Genomic DNA, 24,152 nt, shown 5'->3' with positions numbered 1-24,152 from the left:
AATGACACTGCAATTAATGCTCTTTATAGTAATTTGCACGTATTTACCTCGACTTTATGCGATATTTTCTTTAAGCAACTCGGTCGTAGATATACAAAACAACCACGTCGGATCGAATCTGCCAATCTGGATTCCAAATTCACTATATTTTATTGTTCACATTTTCTAGTCATTTTTTGTTAGAAATCATAAATTAATTATTTTATATGTATTTTATCAATGTAATAACTCCGATCGAAGCATTTGTTTTAAACGATATTCATTTTTCTTACATCCTCTTTGACCATATTTGCAGCACGCATTCTGTCTATGTTATGTCAAACGCCATAAGGTAACATTAAAAAAGTTTGAATTGTGTGTTTAAGTCTTCTTAAATGTATTTTTTCGCGCAATTTTCTAATTTTTTTCTTATATAAAAACCTTCCTTCCTGACTAATAACAAACACAACAAAAATTGCCGAAATCGATTCAGCCGTTCACGCGTGATGCTATGACCAAGGGAAATAGGGATTCATTATTACAAATATAGATTCTATTCAGGTACCTACTCCAAAACGCTTAGGACAGGTAAGATTTAGTATAGCACTTCATTAAAATCTCTTTAATTTTCCGTGAGCTCTTACTAATTAACCTCCTTCACGGATCATAATCCTATCTTATAAAAAATACTCTTATCTTGAGCTTTCCCACCGGATATTACAGTTGACCTAGATTACCATAATAAGGATGGGACCCAAAAAACGCGCTACAAAATTACCATATAGATTGTGTGCGTGAAGACAATGCAATCAATCAGCCCTTCATAGGTACAGCTTTTTGCAATGCAAACAGGAACCTCCTTAATAAAATCGGCCCTTCTATTATTCGAAATATCTGTCATCCCCGGAGGCTGTCGTGTTATTAAATAATCATGCCGTCAGTTTTATTTGCAGGGAAAGTGAATACGCAAAGGTCACGGGGAACATTCCTGTTATAGGGGTTTTATGTTAACTTTTTACAAGATTCTTTATTTTACCTTTACTGAGTACGATTACGGAAACAAAAGATATCTATTTGATTTTTAGATGTCAAACTTAGACTTGAACATTAGAACCGTTTCTTTGGTGGTTTATTAGTTTTAGAATCAAAACGTTCCATTAAAACATTTGATTCAACAATACCTACCATCAATATGTTAAAAAAAGCTTTTTTGGATATTCTGGCAGATTATAATACTCCTCCGACAGGATATAATCCTCCAAGCCTGCCAATTAGTGATGCTTATGATGTACAACAGCCTTCACGAGACTGAACATCTCGAATATAGCCGACGGTAAAATACGTATATCTCAAAATTATATTATTAATTATACAATTACACTATATATACGAAACTTCCCGCAATTTTGACACGATTCGACCAATGTTTAGGAAAGTCGTGTACAACGAGATTTAATCATGGATCATTCGTTTACATTATACTTAAGTTTAATGACAATAAACTTGGCGTTTTGTACAGTCACGAATAAATAATTTGAAATGGTTTTTAAAATCTTATGCGATGAAAGTCAATTTGCCTGCGACCGTAATAAAGACTTTTTATTGCAGATCCAATTGTTATATTTTATACATAGTTTAGCTCCACGTATAATCGGACCAAGTATAACAATCGATACATACCTTTCAATAGCTACATATCGTTACGTGGAAGCAATGGAGCGCAAACTGCGCTCCCTGTTTTGGCAATATTCAGGAACGAAACAAGCTCAGAACAAATTGGGATACCAACACCGAATTGCTGTTTTGTTAGCAGAAAGTCCGTGTGCAACTGCATCAGTGTTTTGTATCAGTTTGTTAAACAATTGTAAAATGGAATAAAATATTGTTTTATTTACGAGTATGACACATTTATCCATGCTTCATACACATTAATCTTTGGTTTTGGCGAATTTATCGAATATATAAAATTCTCGTGTCACAAACCCATACTCATCCGAAACGGTTCGACCGATTCTTATAAAATGTTTTATACATAAACAGTAAGTCTGAGAATCGGCTACTATCTATCTTTCAAACCCCTAAGTGATATGGGGTATCCACCCCAAAAAAAAAATTTTTTTTCTGTTTTCATTTTTTATGATATAGCATACATAAATACACAGCACACATACAGCCCCTAATTTTCATCACTCTACGATCAACACCTATTTTTTTATTATTGAAGATAGTTATTTTGATTGAAATAAAAAAATATTTACTAGAAATAATATACATGGCAAAACAAAGGTTTGCCGGGTCCACACCTTCACGTATACCTTTACACCATCACACATCACATTTTTTTCTTTTTTGTAAATATTTTGTATTCAATCTTCGGCTATATTTTTAATGTAAATTTTTATATATATTTTTCTGTTAGCTGTAGGATTACGAAATAAATAAAAAGGTTGACGTTTTGAGTCCTTTTCAGAAATCGTGGCCAACGAGATTAATATTATAGTCCGGGAGGTAGCGTTGCAAATGCAAAAGTCATAGTAAGCCGGCTGATATTAACATCGATAGTTGATCTTATATGACTAATAAGTGAACCGACCGTCAGCTGCTCAAGTAGCGGTGGGTGCGGGTGTAGGAGGCTGCGAAAGAGGTAAAAAAAATAAAAAAATAAAGTAATAGTACGCTGGCTGAAACTTGTTCCATGAATAGTTGATGTCATACTGAGCAAAAAAAAAATCATCAGCTGCATCGTGGAGGGGGGATTATGCGTCAGCTGCCCGCATGCACTTGTGAAAAAAAACGTAAAAAAAAAAAAGTTATAATACGCCGAATGAAATTTAACTCCGTGATTCTACAAAAAATATAGAGTACGAAAACAACAATCAGCTGTTTATGTAGCGGTGGAAAGACCGTCAGCTGACCCAGTCAAGATTTAAAATTTTGGAGCATTGCTGTCAGGCTGTTTGCTTTCAAACACATATTTTGCGATACATTCTGGGCTTGCTTGAACCCATAGCACGACCTTCGGGCTACCTAAACCTCTCCCCCTAAAATTTCAAAGCAGCATCTGCCTGGGGAATCTTTGTCGTACACAATCAGTTTCGGTTCTCCTCGTCGAACGAACGGACCTTGGGAACCGATTTGTGCTCTGCGTTGCCAGGTTTCCATGCCCTCACAGGCTGTGATTTTAATCCCGCATTTTACAGGAAAGAAAAAAAAGCCTTTACAATTGTTCCGAAAATCACAGGCATATATGCAAGCGTTGGGGAATATCGCAACTATTCCGGGTCGTGAATTAGACAAGGTCTTCATAACGATTGAAGAATTAGTTTGTCGCTTGTACGGGTTTAAATCGATAAACGATGTCAATGCTACACGCGTTGCTACCTTCGCGAAAAATTATCAAATCAATGAGAAAAACGGCGTGCTCAAGTGGAAAAGCCGTATCGACGGGGCGATCTTCCCACCATGTAAATCCGAGCTACGCCAGCATTCACTGCGCACGTCATACATAGCGCACCTTTGGAGGATTTAGGATTTGGGGATGGGAAGAAAACGACGACAAATATGTCTTCAAATGGTTCGAAGGAGATCAAGTACCAGTCCTATCAGTCACCAGTACGAGCGGATAGCAGCGACAATATTGGCGGTATGGAATTTTTGTCGGTGACACTTTCTTTGAGCTTTCTAGTAGCCTAATTTTGATAATTTACATGGTCATTTACAGATGACGGTGAAGAGAATCGAGGCCAAGAACTCGATCAAGACGAAGAGAACGATTTCCTCCAGGACAGTTCGGCCGATGATTCGTCAGACAACGATGATGATAGCGATACCATCGACAACGAATAACTTTTGCGATCTTTTTATTTCTATATTTCGATTTTGTTTATATCACCCTTCATTTTATTTTGCGTTTATTTAATTTTACACTCGATTTTATTTCATCTCGTGCATTTTGTTACGAATAAAACGAGACAAAAATATATCGAGAAAGATTCTGTGCATTTCTAGAATAATCTTTACCTTTACTGCGTCAGCTGACGGTCTTTCCACCGCTATACACGCAGCTGATTGTTATTTTCGTACTTTGAATTATTTAAACGATCACGTAGTCCAATTTCATCCGGCGTACTATGACTTTATTTCACGTGATTTTATTACAAGTTCATGCGAGCAGCTGACGCATAATCCCCCCTTCACGATGCAGCTGACGATTTTTTTTATGCTCAGTATGACATCAACTATTCACGGAAAAAGTTTCAGGCAGCGTACTATTACTTATTTTTTTATTTTTTTTTACTTCTTTCGCAACCTCCCAATTCCACACCCACCGCAGGTGCGCCAGCTGACGCTTGATTCAGTTATAAGTATTTCGAGATAAATAGTGAAAGAAGGAAAATAGTCGGCGTAAAATCACTGCCGAAAATGCAACGCTACCTCCCGGACTATTAATAATATTGAAACGTCGAGATATCTTAATGTAATAATTTCGTGTTTATATCCGGTTAATTAATAGCTTTTAAATATATTTTTTTTATAAATTACAGCAAACATTGAAGGTATATTTTTAAAAAATATCGCGAATTTTAAATGACCTCACATTTTAATGTATCATGTAAAAATGTTTTCATTTAGTAAATTACTTATAGTATTAATATATGTATATACAATAGGTGAGAGCAGTGTTGGCCTAGTGGCTTCAGCGTGCGACTCTCATAGGACGTAGGTTCGATCCCCGGCTGTGCACCAATGAACTTTCTATGTGCGCATTTAACATTTGCTCGAACGGTGAAGGAAAACATCGTAAGGAAACCGACATGTCTTAGACCCAAAAAGTCGACGGTGTGTTAGGCACTGGAGGCTGATCACCTACTTGTCTATAAGATTTAAAAATGATCATGAAACTGATTCAGAAATCTGAGGCCAAGACCTAAAGAGGTTGTAGAGCGCCACTGGTTTATTTTATTATATTATACCTACATATACCTATTATATTTATATTATATACAATAGGTATATGTTGAGAGAAAATCAAAGATAAATGTATTAAAGAAAATTTGTATATTGCTGTGCAATAATAATGAATAAATGCTTGCATCTGTATTAAATTTTATTACAGCTACATTTTATGCATAGACTGTACTAGCTAAATTAACTATAAGCCAAGCTCTGGTTATATTTAGCAACACAAAGAAATTGAATCCAACCTATTATCTCAAATAAAAATTCTTAACTAATCACAATACAAAACTATCACTAACAGTTATATCTATATTGATATTACAACACTCAAATACAAACAGTTAAATTAAATATTCTGAATACTAAAATATTCACAGTCTAAAATTTTAATTATGTAATTTTATAATAATTATTTAAACCTAATATTCATTCAAAACATTTGCTAAAACAGCAGTAACAATTGTAAAATAATTGTAATATATTTTAACTATGAATTCATAACTAATACACAAAGTAATTGTGAATCCAAAACTTATCAGTCAAGTAGTGTCTGGTTTATTAAATAACTATATAAAACAAATAAGTAAACAAAATTGAGAACATCTCTGTTAATGTTTTTTCTAACAATGTATGAGAAATGTTGCATATACTAAGCTATTCAATTTTTTTACATTTCTCTATTTATCCCCAGAACCTTGCCCTTCCCCAAACTCATTGGTTTCTTTCCTTGAGTCTAGTAATAATAATTGTATTTCAGAATAAATAACTTCCAGCATCATAAGCCTTGGTTTTGTGTACTGCGAAGAAAAAGTTTTTATTTAAATAATGGGTTTTAAATATAATAATTTTATTTAAAAATGCATACCTTAAATAATGGCATTAATTTAATTTGATCTGCCTGGTTATTACCCTTTACTAAAATTGTGAGAAAGTAAAGAACTCTATTCTGAAATAGAAACATTTGAAAATATTACTTTTCTATAAAGACAAAATCATTCAGTCAAGACAAAATAATAAGTCAAGATTATTCTGTGTGCAATAGTCAAGTTTACTTAATAACAGATGGAAGTGCCTCTAGCTGATTTATTTTGGTAGCTGCAGATATGTAAGGAGTTTTTTCTATACACAATGTACTTACAAATTTAATAACTTCATTAATAATGACATCATCAATGTTATTCCAAGAAACATAATTATCTTCTCTACCTACAACATACTTCACTGAGGTCTGTATACCCACAGTCGGAATAACTAGAAGTGTTTCTGAAATAAAAAAATAGATAAAATTTTATGAATTTCATATGATTTTGTACATAGATAAAGAGATATTTAGTATACTAAATATTTGGTTATAAGTTTGCAAGCAAAAATTTTTTTATCATTTCTAGGTATTTTTATATTCATTATATAAAATACTGAGATCCTAAACCAATCCCAATTTATATTACGATTGGTTTAGGATTAAGATTTCAAGTCAAGACTTTATTATTTCATTAATGAATAAGTTAAAGGTGTTATAAAAACGGGAGTTATAATTTGAAACTTAGAAAGTTGGAAATCTGAATGTTACTTATAGTTATATTTTGAAGAAAAACTAAAGTAGAATGAAATAAATCCACTTTTGAATGTCATATGGTATTGTAAAACTATATGTAGTTTTGTTTCCATATAAATAATTGATGATAAGTTACCTGACTGTACGGTGTGTGTAACCCAGAAAAATATAAGGAATGACATCACAATAATAATAATCAAAGTTGCTGTAAAACTTATACGAATATAGCTCATGGCTAAAATATTGAAGATTATTGCACATATAAGGGACTTCTTTGACCATAATGATGACTTTTGTTCCTTATTTTTGTATGATATTACATAGCGCTGAGACGTTGGATTAATATTACGTTTTTCCACTTTTAGTGTAATGTTGAAGCCGTTGACATTTTCATTATCGATAATTTGTTTGTTGACTGTCATTTCTAAATTATAAGTTGATTTTGATATTACAAAACTGAAATCCTTATTCTGTTTTCTAATTGAACAAAAGAGCTCGAAAGCCTGAATTTTTCGAGGTCCTGAATGTTTATAAACTTCCACCTAAGCCAATAATAAAATATGCAGTTCGATATAATTGTAACATACAAATATCTTATTATATTGTATGCGATTTCTTTATCAAGCTTATTTTGTATTTGTAAACAATAATACAAGTTTTCCGATAAAGTCAAACGCAAACCTTACATGATTTTCAAGTCGACAATTGACAGTTGGCATTGTCAACTATCAGTTATATACTATTTAATATCGAATACAATTATTATAATCCCATTTAATTCCCAATTAATTTATTAAATTTGTAAAGAAATTTTTATTATTAATTTAACGGTAATAATATCATAAGGTTATTTTTATTATATTGTTTCGACAGCAAGTATGGCAAAGCAATATTAACCAAATTTACAAAATTCACATAAATATATCGTTACTATAGTAACTAAGATGCAAATAATAATCTAAATATTATTGACAAGGCTCATTCATTTTCGGTATAAGAGCAGCCTCACCATCTATTTAAGTTTGGTCGTCATGAATATGGACAATAACGCCTGGGTTTTTGACTCTTTAGTTGGTTTTCTACATGGACCCGTGTGGAATGTTCCTTTACAAACATTTATTGAAGAAAAATCTTTGCGTATGTGTTGTCTTTATACATATTCAAACATTTACACTTTTCAAGGGTAAAGCTATAATCACCTAATTATGTTTAAGCTTTCGAACCTTCGGATGATGGAGAAGTTGTTGACAGGCCAGATTATAAGAAAATACACGATGAATATAGGAACTTGGTATGAGTATTCAGTACTAAAATATTTGAATATCTATCTACAAAGCCATTATAACTTCTAACCGAGCTAAGTGGATTACAATAGTTATTAAACTTTGTTACGTAATCAATAATGTCTGGGTTTATCTTAAAATGTTTCCTTTATGATATGCATAGGTACTCATAAAATCTTGTGTTATCTCTTATCAGGTGGACGTGATGCTTGGATCGTTTATGGATGACATCGGCATCTCGGCAGATCAATTTGAAGCGGCATGTCGCCTCTCCGCGAGTGATTTAGCGGGGCTTCCCACGTACTTTCACAAACGTCTATTTGAGCAGATATGGGCCGCTAACGACTACGAAATGTTCGTTAAAATGATGACACATAAAAATGTGGAATTACAATTGCAGGTTACTGTTACCTACAAAAAATATATTTAGGACTATGTTATAATAATGATTATCTATTGCCGGTTTTTGCTGTTAAAAGGATTTAGAGGCTTGGCCTTAGATTGCATCAATTTCTTTGATTACTACGTGGTTGATTTTATAGATTTGTCACATGCCAGTTTCTTCTCGATATTCTCCATTACCTTAATTTCCTGTTCAAGAGGTTCTAATAAAAAGATATCCACAGTCGGACTTCAAACACGACCTCAGGTTTCGCACAAGTAACTAGGCAGAATTCTGTACACCGCTTTTCTAGGAAACCTAAGCTTGACAACCGTAAAATGATGGCCGCTAGTTAACGGCACCGCTTTTCTAGGAAACCTAGGCTTAACACAATTAACAATAACTTATATTATTCCCTCAGGCTTTGGATTTAATTGAAAAACGATACGGCACTATGCCAAGTTTATTCTCGTGTGACGGTGAAGAGCTGGATTCCTCACAAAGTGACGAAAGCGTCGAATGGCCGGATAACGATGACGTCATGATTGAAATTAAGAAGTAATGTGAACTTTTTGAAAACATGTATACATACATTACATTTATAAATGTCTTCGTGACATAAAGATCGTAAACTCATAATAATCGTTCCACAACTTAGCATTATTTATGGCAGTTTTTACCACGAACCAGCACAATGTGGAACCGGCTACCTACTGAAGTATTTCCAAACCAATTCGACTTTGGGTCCTTCGAGAAAAGAGTGTACCAATTCCTAAGAGGCCGGCAGCGCACTTGCCATTGAGAGTGTCCATTGTTATCACTTAACATCAGATAATCTTGCTGCCCACTTCCCGTTTGCCCCCTGTTCCATAAAAAAACAAGTGGCTCGGACCCTCAATTGCATTTGTTGACGTAGTTAAAATAGAGGCGTTAGTCCGCTTCGACCTTTCAAGTTACATAGTAGAATCTAAAACAACTTATAGAATGATTAACACTATATACTGCGCCGGTCTGGAGGTCTCGGGGCAACAAAGGAGTGGAGGCCCTGTGGCCCCAAATTATTTTCCAAATAAAATGAACAACCTTTTTAGTCGAGTTTTTCAATCAATAATATATTGTTGGGCAATTAGATTATTTTAGTATTTAACAAACATAAAAATATATCAAAAGAAAAATTGTTTTCTTGACAAAATCTAAAAAAATATATCCGAAGTCTCTATTGTGGAGGCCCCGGGGCTGAAGCCCCAGTTAAATGGAAGTTGATCGCGAAGTAGGTGCAAGAACAGCAAAAATCTTCAAAGATATTTTATGATTTAGACTGAAACTTGACGACTCGGATACCGACGAGGTTACAGTCCCACCAGAAGAGGTTAAGGCTGAAAAGCAAACTCTTCTGACGAAACTGCATAGTTTTGAGAAAAGAGATGAGATCAAAGTGGTAGAAACCCCCAAAGAAAAACCAAAAGTTAAGATTCCAGTGGTCGTTGTACCGAAAAAGCCAGAGGTAAGTTAACAACACCCTTCGTGTTTGTTGACGTATGTGCCAAAGACACAAAAGGCTGTTAACCTATGCCTTGAAAAACAAAATCGGACGGATTTCTATTGCATAATTACGGGACTTCAAACACAACAAATATTTCATAAAAAATAAAAAATACGTGTTTCTACAAACTAATTTTTCAATTTGTCTTTTGAGAAAAGACTGGGTCTTCTATTTGCCACTATACGTTACGTTTATTGAAAATTATTTGCTGTAATCAGCTCGCATTAAATAATATTTTCATATTCAATCTACATATTTCTTTTGTTATCATTGCGGTACTTCCTTTGTATTTATAGGTATCGGAAGAAGAAATAAAGGCACGACAAGAGTATTTAAAACAACAGCGGGACAAGCTGTTGGCTTTAAAGAAGCAAGTTCGTGAAAAACAACTTGGCGCTGAAACTGAAGCGCTGTCTGGCGGTAATTTTACTAACTATTTTAAGTCAGCATCTATCAATCTCAGTCTAGGTTTTTGGTTCCGTTGTATAAAATTCCATTCTGGGTTTATAAGTTGTAAAACTTTTATCTTGTGATATTTAGTGCCAAGAAGCGATCATAGTCACATTGCAGAATTCTCTTATATCTTCTCTCTCTAATCTTATATTTTTTTTATATTAAATGAACTAACGTGCAATAATGATAATACTAAAGAATAAAATAATGACCGATAACTTTTAAATATACAAGAGATTACCACGTACGGAGATAAAAAAACTTGTTGCTCCACTTATAATCGACTATAATTTTTGGAGATTTTTTTAAATAGCCACAATTATGTTGATAAATACATATATCTTAATGTATGTAAATTACGCGTCACGTTGTTTGTCCTAAACTACTTAACCGATTTCAATGAAATCACACCGTGTGCAGTTTGATCTAACTTAAATGATAGGATAGCTCCAGTGGCGTAGAAGGCCCCCCCCATCGGGTGTAACCTTTTTTGGGGTGATAGTCTGCTAGTAACTTATAAAAACTCGTTATTTTATGCCACAAGCATATTTATTTTTCTTTAAATAGTTGTCTTGTTTCACTTACACTGTGACAAAAGCCTTTTTGAATGTACGAGTCAAATAAAAAAAAATACGTTGTTCAAGGTGGCGAAGGCACAGCAAAGTTCCAAAGGCCTAAATCAGCACGAATGGCCCAAGCAGCTCTATCTGGCTCAGCACCAGCTCCGTCTCCAGACGCAATGCTGTTACGAAGGGCCCTCGCTACTAAACTTAAGACCGAAGTGGTGGAAAGCAGCCATTAATATTTTAGCCTCTTTGAATTTAATGTATTTATTTTTGGTATTAAAAGCCTGTGTTAGGCCGTTGACCTTTGACGAAGGGTGACACTTGCAGAAAGCACTTGCGTTAATCAATTGTAAGAAGGACAAAATCCTCTTTTGATTTTACATAATGCTTATATTTTTATGTACTTCTTACTCACAGGTTCCGCTTCAACTATAAAGAATAAGGGGTCTTTGAAGTGGTTTGTTTTTGTATTTGATATAAAATATGTTAGAAATAGGTGTTTCAGATTTCTCAAACTATTCTTAAGAAAAACATTACATGGGCAGCCCAAATTTTACCACTCCGAAAGTCAGGCTAGGCTCTTTGTAACAAGCAGGTCCAAAAATGTATTTATTTTTCTTTCTAATTCTAATAACCGTTTTCCATAGAAGTTATGGCTGATGTTTTTGTTTATTATGAGCTTGTTTGAAGAACTTGTCGCAATTGCTTATCAATAGATGTATTGTTCTTGTTAGTGACAAAATGTTTCACTAAGATTAGATCGTCGAAATAAATAACACAAGATGTATCGTATTTCTTATATTTATATTGCTTACGTAACTAGTGACATAAAATTAGCATTATTATAAGCTTATTTATTTTACACAACTCGCCAATAGTTAAATCTATTATAAATTTAATTCTGTGTATAAATTAGTTTACGATGGTCAACCACCTAGACAGATAAAAAATAGTTATTGTTACAGTCTACTTTTATCTAGAAATTTAATCAACGGAAGTCATTTCAAGGAATATAAAAAATCAAATATAATTGACAGTCGGATGATGCCGCTCGATAAACACTTTACCAATAACCGTGCGTTACTCGTAAGGTGATATGGAAACCAGGCATTATTCACAGGACAAATAAAGTACACAAAATATTTACAAATTTCTGACAATTCATTCCACGCTCGTAAAATTTTGTCTCGCCGTCGCTGTGCATAAGTTAAAAAATGATTTATAGGATTGCGTCGATGTAGTTTGAATTACAACATTTTGAGATCAAATTTATAAAAACGGTTAAAACTGATATGTTTTGGACTGTTAAAAGAATAAAATAACGGCTAGGTAACTTTAAAAAAGCCTGTTTCATGCATAATAATACAATTAAGGTTAAATAACAGTCGGGGTCTCCTACGCCTAAACTAAGTCTTATTGTGTTAGAGACCGCAAGCGTCATTTTCGAAATGTCGGAAGGACTAAGAAAATTACAATTACGTTTTTTGTAATTGTATTTTATTAACGATAGAGTACAAATAATTAAATCTATATTGGTTGAAACAAAAATAATCTCAGAGCCACGCTAAGTTTTAATTTGCAAAATGATTTTAAATAATTCTTTATTGTCAAGCGATGTGCCCGTTTGTCTATTGTGATTGTGAACTAGACCGTATATGCGTTGTGGGGGAAAGTTTGCGCGTGTACTTTTAGTAGAAAATCTTCTAAAACTTTAGGCTAGCAAAACTGGCATTTCGCGTGGCTCTGTTAACATTTTTGATTGAGAATGGACCGAGTCACTCAAATAAAATCTTGAATTCTCTATATAATAAGTGCTTATTTTGTTGCTTGGTTGGACAAGGGGTCCAAACACGGGTCACATTTTCCAGACCAATAGCAATCGAATGATGTGGATCTTTCGACATTGCCACGCCCCCCTTTTTGTGCATCAAAGCGATTATCACCTTTGAATAATGTACGACAATTTTGGAGTATCGTGTCAAAATTTAAAATGCAAAATCGCAAACTCATAAATATTTATGAATATTGTCAAACATTATTACGCAAGTATATAAAATTACATGCGAATTACACAAGCGTTTCGTCAAAATAAATGAAACTCGAGAAAATAAAATAAAAGATTTTGAAGAACTTTACGTTGAAAATTAAAAATTATCTTAACCGATGCATTAACTACTGGTTAGTGTATGCAACGTATTTTAATATTCCAATTTGTACTGTACTACCAGGTTTGTAGTTGCATTAAGGAGTTTGACAAAGTATTAAGAAAAAATGTAAAAGATTTGCGTCGAGTACGTATGGGGCCGTTTCAGCATTACGTAAGCACTATAGGGGGAAAGGGGGGTCTTTGATCTTCTTTATTTGGTGATTACGTGAACAGTATTTACTTTTTTACACATATTACATTGTCTATGCTTGAAAATGAAATATATTTTCGAGGATTCCTACAAAAAATTAAAACGTTTATGTACTATTATTTTTGAGAGCTTTGCTAGCTCTTGCTGACAAGAGGGGGGAGGGGGTGTAATTGCAATCAATCTGCTTACGTAATACTAAAACGGCCCCTATGAACATTCTTCTAGCGTCTATCCGTCTTAAGCCGCACTTGAAATAGTTTCATTAATAATTGGTATACGTTACGTACGTTGTTTTTTACATTGTTAGATTTGACAGGTTGAATAAATATGGAAAATATGGCATTTTACATGTCAACTTTCAACTTTAAATCTAGTTTCAAGATTTTTTGACATATTTGACAGTACTCGAGTGGAGATTGTGAATTGAGATACCTCATAGTAGACGGCCCTATGTGACCAATGGTTTGTTGCCTTTAGTTCCAAATACAGCCTAAGTTCTCGATACGATTCTTGCTATATTATACCCAACACTAAGATTATTTATTAACATCTGTCGACATTTCAGTTTTTAATACTTTGTCAAGCTTATGGAGTAACAATTGTTTATGAAAATCTCATGCGTCGTTTATTTTGAACGAAGGTATCGATTAGAGAAGGTTCAAGACAGCTTTAGGAGATTCAAGAGAACGAAAACTGAATACGTTTTAACTTGTGTAACTAGCAGTAATTTGTCGATTATTTTTCTACAGATGCAATTCCAATGAAAATAATCTATTGTTGGTCGTTTAGTGTATCCTTTCGACACACATACATACATTCCACATTCATTGTGTCCTTTACTAAAAGTAATATAATAAATCCCACTCACATTTTCTTTGTACTTTATTTGATTACAATCATCCGAATGGTGACCTCACCGTTCAAAAACATTTATGTTTCATTTCAGTCGTTTACGAATACCGAATCGTTTCTTTATTGTTAATGAGAAGTTTGTGATAAACAATTCGCTTTCTTAATATGGAAATGCAACATAAATGCACAACCGATGCGATCGCACACGTATACGTCGGGCTGACCGAGCTCCGAAAATTGTTTTCTTTAAGAAAATTTGTATAAAATTATGATTAGGCGTTTCGACATCGTGTTCAACGTATACCTACGTCCGTGTACGTAGACGTGTTCGACGTATAAGTACGTAAATGCGTACGCATCGGCCGTTTTTGACATACCATAACCGATATTTTGTTCTACATTGTGATACCTTCCGGTTTATACACTACGACGTTCAACTAATGATAATGCGACACTTGAGTGCCAATCGTATTTACATTATATATTATAATAGAAAGCATAAATACTGGGTTACTTTGTATTGAGATACGACTCATACGATCATTTTTAATGTGAATTTTTGGCCTAAACTTTAATCGTAACCAAATTACAGAATAACCCCATTAATTTAATAAATATTAGCGGCCGAAACGTGAGTGCGTTATGCGCCTTTATATATACATTTGTATTAAAAACATATGGCAGTACCATCAGGAATAAAATCAATGAACGTCGGCCGCAATTTCGTTTTGGATCATTTTTAATTAATAAAATAATTAGCGAGGACAAAACTCGTCTGTACATTACTTAAATTTCAGTGATATTAAAATTATATCGCTCGGGATTGGAAGATTAGTAATGGCCAGTTTTGTCTAATATTAAAAAAATATTTAAAGGGCCAGGGTTGCCATGCTGTATGTGAACTATAGATAATATAAATAATTTCGTATACTTCAACAAATTAAACCCTAATGTTACATTAATTTGCATTATAGTCGCACCTCAGATTAATATAAACATTGCAATGCCTTTGTATTTTTATATTATGTATTTATAGTCCAAATATGCACAAATACCATAGATAATAAACTAAAATTAGGCTAAAATATGGAAGGCAAATATTACACGTTCTAACAAAAAATTTGATTTTTTGGCTATTAATATTATAATCAACTGACCATTACTTAATCACACGAATCAGTGAATATAATCAAGCGCAAATAGAGGGTCGCGCTCAATTACATTTTTTGAACTAAAGTCACTCAAATATAACTTAAGCGGCTCTTAACTTTGATTGACTTGTATGCACTAGCTAAGTTCAGCTTACCGGAAAACGGTCCGTTAGTGGCGTTTCGTTATCAGTAAATCGACGTTTAAGAAAAACGGACCATTAACCATGAACTTGGCTTCAATCCTTTAACAAAAAGCCCTTACGTACGCACAGGGGAGCGAGACGGGGGAATATATTCCTTGAAACTGGGAACCCGGGAACATCATACTTTCTCCAGGGGAGACGTTAGGGGACTGGAATCTGAAGACTACGCGAGTCTGGGCCGTTTCGCCTCCCGCTCCTCATTCGTCCCACTGGTTCCACTCGTCCCGCTCGTCCCACTTTCCTCTTCTTCATCGGAATCTCCGTCGTAATCCACCAAACCCTGGAACAGATTTAATATAATATAGTGCTACATACTCATGACCCGTAGCTTCAAAGCGTAAATAAAATGTTTTACGATATTGAAATAAACTCTATGAATAAAAATATTGCCGGGCATGTTGATGATTTGCTATTTTAAAAGAGTACCGAGATGCTTTTTCTCTTGGCCTACACCCTCTGTCTTCTTTGCCGATGAGTTGGGATTTAATGACGTGGAATAAATGATACCTGTATCTTATGTTCCAAATTAAACATATTTTATTTTATATATTCCGAACGACCTTCCAGACTACGATTGTTTTTATTGTCAAAATAAACGGTGTTTAAGAAATCGATCAATAATTCATTCGTAAAATCTCAGTTAGGTGAGTGAGTGAGAGACAATACTGTGAGATCTTCAATATTTTGACTTTTTACTCTAACAAATTATGATTTGATTTTTTTTAGTTATAAAGGCCAGAAATCACCTTACCATTAAATTAACCGCGAGTCTCATGTAATATAAATAAGCTCTTAATAATTATAACTATTTAAACATGCTTCTATTACAAAACTTCAAGCGAAGCTGCAATGAGTCGAACATTTCTGTCATGAATAAAGTTTTATTATCGAACATTAATTATCTGTAGTGTTTCGGGTTTTAACTAACTGACATTAATTAGGAAGATGTTGAATTTTTCACCTCACCAAAGATTACGTGAGGAAATATTTAAATAAGCGGAAAAAGACCCTCATTTTGTTTAGCAGTAACAATTTATTTGTTTCTTTAAAATATTAAGTAATAATTTCAGTTTTCTTCTATTAATCTAGTTATGTATTCTGTTTCATATATTTTGTGTATCTATGTAATCTGTTTTGGCTTTGTGTATTGTCTAAGTGTTTCGTTTTATAATATGGATATGTGTTAGGTGTCAGATTACTAATAAATAAATAATTAACATTATAATAATAGAAATTGGAGCTGTTTTGGTGATGCTGTGCAACCAAAATGTAAATTTAACTGTAAGAAATATCCCATACATTAAACAAAATGTCTCTTCTCTTATAAGCTTAATAATAAAATTTCTTCCATATGCAAACGTACGAAGACGAAGTCGTATGGCTTGATGGGTTCGGCGGTGGATTCGTGCTCATCAAAGCTGGCTGTGATAGGTCTGTAATCTATGACATGCCGGCTTTGATGACGCGACTCGGCACCTTTGACTTGGAGATGCGAAGGCAAGGCAAATAATAACGGCATGCGGCGAATCTCACTAAAAATAGGTAAGAAATAAAATACTGTCACAGGTTTCTCTTCTAATATAATAATTGTTCTCATGGAAGAGAAGCTAACATTATCTATACACAAATTAAATTCAAACTATGGAAGCACGTTTTCTATACAAATACAAATTTTGTCTTGACAAAATTTTCTTTGGGAATTAAACCTTTCTAATATATTTTAAGTCACTTTATAAAATTATTTAAATTTTCAATTTAGATAAACAGTATTTTATTTTGTATCTACCAGCGACACACTACATCCGTTTACTTATGAATCAAACATTTGTAACTAAAAATAATTTAAACAAAATTGTATATATCATCCATGAAATACTGTAAATTAATTTAAGCAAACACTTAAATTAATTATTAATTTTATATTCAACGTAACGGTATAAAATAAAAAACATTTTTTTTTCTTCCTGACACCACGGGCCGAGTGAAAAGATTGAAAAGGACAAAACCATTTGAATTAATGATTTAGTGTTAGTGCACGTTAGTCTTAAGTGCTAAACAGTGGTAAGTGGAAAAATATAATACATACAAGAACAGAGTGTCTTCCCCTTAATAGAGAGTAAGTAGTGTTATTGGACACTTTCTTATGTTAAATATCAATTTTAGTAAATCAGGTTAGTTTTAAATGACTTATTAGTGTTAAGTTAGGCTAGATCATTATGTACAATGATGTCTTGGTGCAGAGACAATTTATAAAAAAACTGTTGCATATTACATCATCAGTATGTACCATTAGTACGTACTGGACGTATAGACAACACGTTCAACGAAACTTTATTTTTTTTAATATTAGATATGTTAATGATGTTTTATTAAGTTATTTCGGTATTAATAACATGTCACTGGTAAGGTGCGAAGCGAAGCCCCCTCCGTGATCGGTAGGACACTAATTACCTTACTGAGTAATGTGGGCGATACCTGTACGTCTGTTTGCGGCTTCGGCGACGCACTCAGCACCCGACTTGGCCCGTTCGCGACCTCTGTGGTCACGCTGGGGGACACTTTCTTCTCCACTATCTTGCCTGGAAATGGACATTTCAAATTCAATTTATATATTTTCAAGGTGATCTATACAAAAATGTGTTTCGAAGGGAATCGACTCAACTTACGGGACTTAACAAGAGGTAAAATCTAAACAAAATTCAACAAATTTACTTAAGTATAACAAAAACAAGTTTATATGTATGTGTATATTATTAGTATTTTATCAAAATATTTTTTTAAAATTTATTTTATAAATAATAAAACCTTAATTTATCACTTATTCTTAAATATTAAATGGATATGGAAAATGTAATTTTAAGTCCAAAAAAGTAATAGCAACGCTCACCGATGGCATCCAACGCGTGATGCGCGTGCGTCTGCGCTGTATCGAGAGGCGCTTCATCTTCCAGCTCGTCCTCATCATTGAACCACATCTCCTCTTCGTCATCGGGCTGCCGCGCTTCGCGTCGGTACCGAGACCGCAGGAGAGATGGAACCACCGCTTCTGATACTCCAACGCTACCACTTACTGGAATCAAAATATTTATTCATATATATAAAGAATCACGGTGGTATCAATAGAATTTTTAATTAAATTTTTCCATGTGCGCATTTAATATTCGCTCGAACGGTGAAGGAGAACATCGACATGTCTTAGACCCAAAAAGTCGACGGCGTCTGTCAGGCACAGAAGGCTGATCACCTTATTGCCAAATGATCATGATACAGATACAGAAATCTGAGGCCCAGACCTAAAATGGTTGTAGCGCCATTGATGTTGTTGTTGTTATCAGCTAAGTAGGTAGGTAAGCGTTTACGTTTCGGTGTTAAATTTATGGGTCAGTTTCAAAGAAATATTCTGAGTTATTTTTTAAATGTACCATTGAAACTTCTTCTTTTTTTCAGTTATAATTAACAATAAATTTGTATATAGTACGTAGTTTATTAATAAAAAATATCAAAATAACAATTTTCTTTAGCTGGCTGTACACATTTTTATATAAAAAATAATAATATGTATGTATTATTATTACGTATAATGACTATAGGTACAATAAAAAAAATTTTTTTTATTATTTTGTACTATTTTTTTTTGGTACTTTATTCATATAAAACTATCCCTCCGTTTCTCGAAATAATTTAACACGTTTTATCAAATAAAACAGTTTCTAAATTAAATAATTGTCTTGTGACCTTGTTTAATATAATTCATACTAACAACGCACAATATATATGTATATATGTTAATATATTTTGTTGAAATTTGGGTATGTAAGTATGGGCTGTAAATAAACAAACCAGTATTTGAGTATATCTGAAACCTTGAGTCACACGAGGTAACATTCTTATAATATTCACAAGTTGCAACACAATTATCTCAAAAGTTGCAGGCCTCAGTGCAATTAAGGTCAAAGCTTTCAACTAAAGTAAAACTAGTTTAATTCACAAAGTCATGTCAAAACGAATTTAATCGAATCGAATTTAATGTTTGAACCTTTTTGTATATATTATATATTCCCTTTTTGGCTATATATTTTGTATAATTGTTTTTTAATTTATGTAAGCTGTAGGATTACGAAATTAATAATAATCGAACTCCAGCTTAAAAGTTTGTGTGTTTTTTTAATTTATTTGTTGGTTTAATTAAATATAAGATTTCCCCTACCACATTTTTTTTTTTTTTTAATTAGAAATAAGTCTCTTATTGAGTAAAAATATCTCAGACTCACCTCTATCTCTCTCCTTAAGCTTATCCTGATGCTGGTCGTAGCGCGTCCTCAAGGCCTTGAACGTTTGTACGTACTCCACGTCTTCTAATATCTTGCCGTAGTTCTCTACGACGTGCGAACATAACGACTTTATGTCCTCGAGTTTGATAAACTCAAATAATTCTAAAATAGCCGAGTCTAATAAATTATACCTGGAATGTCAAAGTGATTTTGATGCGATTATTCTTGAAAAAAAATCATACCTCTTTCGTTTAAGTTGGTTAACAAATAGTAGTTAATATAAGGTGCTTCACTTGAAGCTAAGAGAGGGAAATTTATTCTGAAGAACAAAATTTATAAAAATTCTCGTAAAGCGGCAAAAGTCTCATATTCTTAGTCAATTTAAGAATTCGTAAGTAAATTTCAATCAATAAAGGAATTAATTCAGTGTTATGACTTGAAATATGTGTTTACTTTATTTAACTCTGAAACTTGATTTTACTGAGACATAGTAATAATTTTTCTAAAAGCTATATTAAACTTTTATTACAATTTGAAATTAAAACTAGGTTTAAAGTTTCTTGCAAAATTTTTGAAAAAATTAAGGGCATAGAACCAAGCAGACGGATTTTAATAAGCCAAACCTATAGATTAAATAAAGTATAGTAACTTATTTATAAATTACTAAAAATGTAATTCAATTTTTTATTTTAAATAAATGTTAGTCTTTTGTCAATTTTCATGTACGCAAGAATTTAAAAGTACACCTGTATTGAACACATAAAAATGTACAATTATTAATGCTCCAATATTTATCACTAAATGACAAAAATAAGTGATTTTTAACTGATAAAAAATTTAAGAGAATTTAAACACCAATAATTTCCAATAGTGGTACTTATAAAATCATAAAGTAAAAATCTCACCTCCCATTATTCCTAAGGAACGCATCTATCACTGGTGCAAAGAGATTTCCCTTAATAATATAACGATTATAGTATTCGTCCTTCAACGCGATAATTTTCCTCATAAACCGCAGAGCGCCGAGGACGAGGAACGTGTGCGTCGATCTCATCAGTACCAAGATACGACGGAGCAGATCCTAGAATTAGATTGTTTTAGATTTAAATCTACCCAAATCCATCTATCTATGTAGGTAGAATCCAAAGGTCTAAGTAATGGAGCATGCAGGGGCAAACATTAGTATAAAACAAGGGTAACTTGTGACTGACTTCCGAAATAATTTATGTATGTTATGTATGTATGTCAAACATACATACGTAACTACTACCTTCATATACAAACCGAGTGGCAACAGAAAATAAAAGGAACAACATAGAAATAAACTCTGCCAACAGATACAACGATTTAAAGGATTTAAAATCTTTAATAATTTTTAATGATGTGTGCTTCCTTTGAATTTAACTAGTCCAGCTTTTTTTTTGTTTTAACCAAAATGTCTCAAAGAAACAAAATGTTTTAATTCATCAGAAGGTATAAGGATTAAAGAAAAAAATATCTGTCACAGCCCACTCGGGGATATAATCATAATATAATATACAAAACTTACTTTATTTAATATACAGGTCTTGATGTGGTATGTATGATGTTCGACACAGAAGGAAAGTAGTTCCAGCACTAAACCGAGTAACTGCACTGTGTGGTAATCTTCTTTTAGAGGGGTCTCTCCTGTTGTGTTGTCTAGTAAGGGTGCTGTAATTTGTTCACATATTTTTAATATTAATACTTTTTGTAAATGTCCTTTTAAATATATTAAAATTGTTAGAGATATATTTTTTCAAAATTATATTATTTGCTTAAAAGTGGAACATTTACTCTTTGATTATGAAGTCGGGCATAAACTCTTCAATATGTTACATGTACTTAAAAATTAACTAGTATTTGTTTAATAATATTAAAATAAGACTCCTTACATGTAGGTAGAATATCGAACTCTATATAAATTCACAACCCTTACCTATTAATGTTTGTATACTGTGCTTATAGAAAAAATTTAAGAAGTCCGCCTTTTCACTTTTATTCACAGATGCCAGCATACTCTCGGGATCGAGAAGTATACGTAGAACACCCATAAGTTGGACGGCCCCACCCAACTCGGGATCTCTATCTCGAAGCATTTGTTCTATCACAATGTTTAAAAGCATTTGTTCCTGAAATATTAAACCAAAGAAATAAAGTGCTTATTGGAATAAGATGTGATGCAACAATAAACTTTTTTTAGTATGAATTTTTTTGTGTTAATGAGCCTTATATTGACATTGTAATGTAAATTTAGCTATTAATGATCATTTTAACAATTTTTATGCTAATTTAATGCATTTATTGACAGAAATAATGTCATTAGTAAAATGATAAAATACCTCTTCAGTGTTGTTAGCTTGTTGTAATGTGTAATCCCTCACCACTGAAGGTGAAAACTCAACTATATAAGTCAAAATATCTATAGATGCAGTCTTCGTCTTCTGATCATCTATACTTAGTGTTATTTCTAAAGCAGGAAGGATCCCCAACGACACAAGCGTCTTATAGAAGGCATCTTTATCTTGCGGCTGAAGATTTTGAGAAAAATTGCAAAACTCCTTTAAGAATAAAACTAATTCTCGCCTTTTGACATCAGGAGTCTTACTGTCCATAAGTAACTTAAATAAATCTGTTAAAAACCTCTCATCTTCTTCTATTAGCTTCACTATTTCTACTTTATTAAAAAATATAAAACTGGACAATGTGCTTAACAGATTATCTTCAAAGACTGTTGGAGTCGGTAAGACAATATCTTGTATGTACTGTACTCTGTATGTTTGATGTATTTTAGCTAGTAAATCCTTATTTTTAATGGGAATGGCTTCTCGAAATTTAGCAAGCTCTCTTAAATATTCTCTATGTTTCTTAGGCTGGGGTAAACTGGGATCATATTCTAGACATCCAACAACATCAAATATTGTGTCATCTGCAAACATTGTTTCAAACAGCGTGTTTTTATTGAGAAGGAAAATGCTTTTGAAGATCTCATAGAGATGGTGCAAGCCTTCAATATTCTCTATATCTTCACACATGTGAAAGAGATTGAGAAGTTTTTTAATATAGTGCTGGGTCTCTAAAGCTGCTGCTAGCTTGTCCTTTCTCGTTGGAGAGACCAAACAACTGTTAACCAATTCACTGATATCTTCCAAGCGACCCATTTCACAGGCTGGTAATTCTACTGGTTGTACACTATCAGACATTTCATCATACCTCTCATCTTCAGATTCTTCTACTATATCTTGTGTTATTTCAACAGAAGGATCTTTGCCTTGTACCTATAATCATAAAGTTTAAAGTTACTAGTAATTGTAATTGGAGTTTTTTTATACTCAAGCTTAGCTTGTTGGGTAAAGAAGCACAATTTAATAGCCTTAATTTAATACATATAAAAAAAATCACTCTTACCTGACAAATTTTCTCCCATATTTCATCACATCCAGCTTTCTCTTGAAAACTTAAAGCTAAATCAAAGTTATCACCTTCTGACCATACTATTAAAGTATCTTGTTGTTTTTGATACGCTGTATCTGGTTGTATCTTACTTTCTAATAATAATGTTCCATCTGATTCTGCTCTCACCAATAAAGAGGTACCTTTTAGCCTATCAACGTAACATGAGGATACATGGCCTGTCCCTCTATCGTCCCACTGCCGGTCAGCGTTCAGAGCATACAGCTTCACCCTTCGTCTAGTGTCAGTCATGATCGCATTCGCGCGACTACAACTAATATCTCAAATTATGAATCACGTTTTCTGGCGCTATTCATATGCACCGGCAGTTTGAATTATTTAACTCCCATTGGTAATAAAACATAGACTTCTGTAACAAAAAACATTCGATAATATACACATAACCACTAAAATTTTGCATATATAGATATAATATAATTACAATTACTATAATTACATTCAAGTCTCGGGTCTTTACAAAAACACAACATTGTACATTAAAATAACAACGTATATATTAAGAAATTACGTTTACTGATAAGCAGAAACGTAAATATCAACTGAGCTCATTAAATTTTTGTACGACAATGGTTCACTAAATTATCGGAAATTACAAACAAAACAATACAATCACCAGACTTTCACTACACTTTCATAAACTAAAATAAAACTAAAACTATATCATTGATTACATTTTATACTTAAACCACACTAAAAACAAGATATTTACCGGGATACACATTACAGAATCGTCAAATTGACGTACCTTCAAAATATTAAAACATCAGATAACGCCATATTGGATTTCCAACAACGCTTCTACTAATGGGGTTCTCAAATTAAAATGTGAAATGGCGGTAATTTTAAATGCACAATATTTATAAACTGATAGTTTAATATGCTACGCGTCTTATTTGTTTTTTTGTATGAATTTGACTGTAAAATCATATATTAAATAACTTTTATGTGACTTTAATATACAATATTAAGTTTTTTTTTACATTACATGAACTCGAGGTTACTCAAAATGTTTAAAATTAAATCAGTCATCACATATGTAAATAGAAATTGAATCATGGCAACCCTGTATTACGATATATCCAACGACAAGCTCATTACCAAAGTTA

General features: G+C 32.9%; 2 protein-coding genes and 2 long non-coding RNA genes across 8 annotated transcripts; 2 read left to right on the top strand and 2 right to left on the bottom strand.

Annotated features, from left to right (window-relative positions):
• The first annotated feature begins 2,472 nt into the window (after window positions 1-2,472).
• LOC125054733 lies at window positions 2,473-4,346 on the top strand. Its single transcript, XR_007117746.1, has 2 exons — window positions 2,473-2,623; window positions 4,313-4,346. It is a non-coding gene; the product is annotated as an uncharacterized LOC125054733 (long non-coding RNA).
• A 674-nt stretch (window positions 4,347-5,020) lies between these two features.
• LOC125054197 lies at window positions 5,021-7,165 on the bottom strand. The gene is made up of 4 exons (XR_007117678.1): window positions 6,630-7,165; window positions 6,077-6,201; window positions 5,804-5,884; window positions 5,021-5,735 (listed from the first exon to the last, which is right to left on the bottom strand). It is a non-coding gene; the product is annotated as an uncharacterized LOC125054197 (long non-coding RNA).
• Window positions 7,166-7,383: 218 nt separating this feature from the next.
• On the top strand, window positions 7,384-12,254 carry LOC125057761 (cilia- and flagella-associated protein 36). Its single transcript, XM_047661672.1, has 7 exons — window positions 7,384-7,630; window positions 7,708-7,784; window positions 7,973-8,176; window positions 8,580-8,716; window positions 9,476-9,662; window positions 9,998-10,121; window positions 10,799-12,254. Exons 1-7 carry the CDS (start codon window positions 7,525-7,527, stop codon window positions 10,954-10,956), a joined length of 993 nt encoding a protein of 330 aa, XP_047517628.1. The 5' UTR covers window positions 7,384-7,524; the 3' UTR covers window positions 10,957-12,254.
• Window positions 12,255-13,554: 1,300 nt separating this feature from the next.
• LOC125057486 (serine/threonine-protein phosphatase 4 regulatory subunit 3) lies at window positions 13,555-23,914 on the bottom strand. Of its 5 annotated transcripts, none has more exons than XM_047661244.1 (10): window positions 23,792-23,914; window positions 22,981-23,395; window positions 21,915-22,850; window positions 21,512-21,704; window positions 21,104-21,246; window positions 20,460-20,635; window positions 19,555-19,745; window positions 18,171-18,353; window positions 17,735-17,862; window positions 13,555-15,563 (listed from the first exon to the last, which is right to left on the bottom strand). In XM_047661244.1, exons 2-10 carry the CDS (start codon window positions 23,275-23,277, stop codon window positions 15,447-15,449), a joined length of 2,364 nt encoding a protein of 787 aa, XP_047517200.1. In that variant the 5' UTR covers window positions 23,278-23,395; window positions 23,792-23,914; the 3' UTR covers window positions 13,555-15,446. The 5 variants fall into 5 exon arrangements, with proteins under 5 accessions (XP_047517200.1, XP_047517506.1, XP_047517284.1 ...); XM_047661550.1 differs by having other exon boundaries at window positions 17,759-17,862; XM_047661328.1 differs by having other exon boundaries at window positions 23,756-23,853.
• Between the last annotated feature and the right edge of the window lie 238 nt (window positions 23,915-24,152).

The sequence above is a fragment of the Pieris napi genome, chromosome 1 (genome assembly GCF_905475465.1).
Source record: "Pieris napi chromosome 1, ilPieNapi1.2, whole genome shotgun sequence".
Taxonomy (NCBI): Eukaryota; Metazoa; Arthropoda; class Insecta; order Lepidoptera; family Pieridae; genus Pieris; species Pieris napi.
Note: the sequence above shows the minus strand (reverse complement) of the source record. Positions and strands in the feature narration are given on the sequence as shown.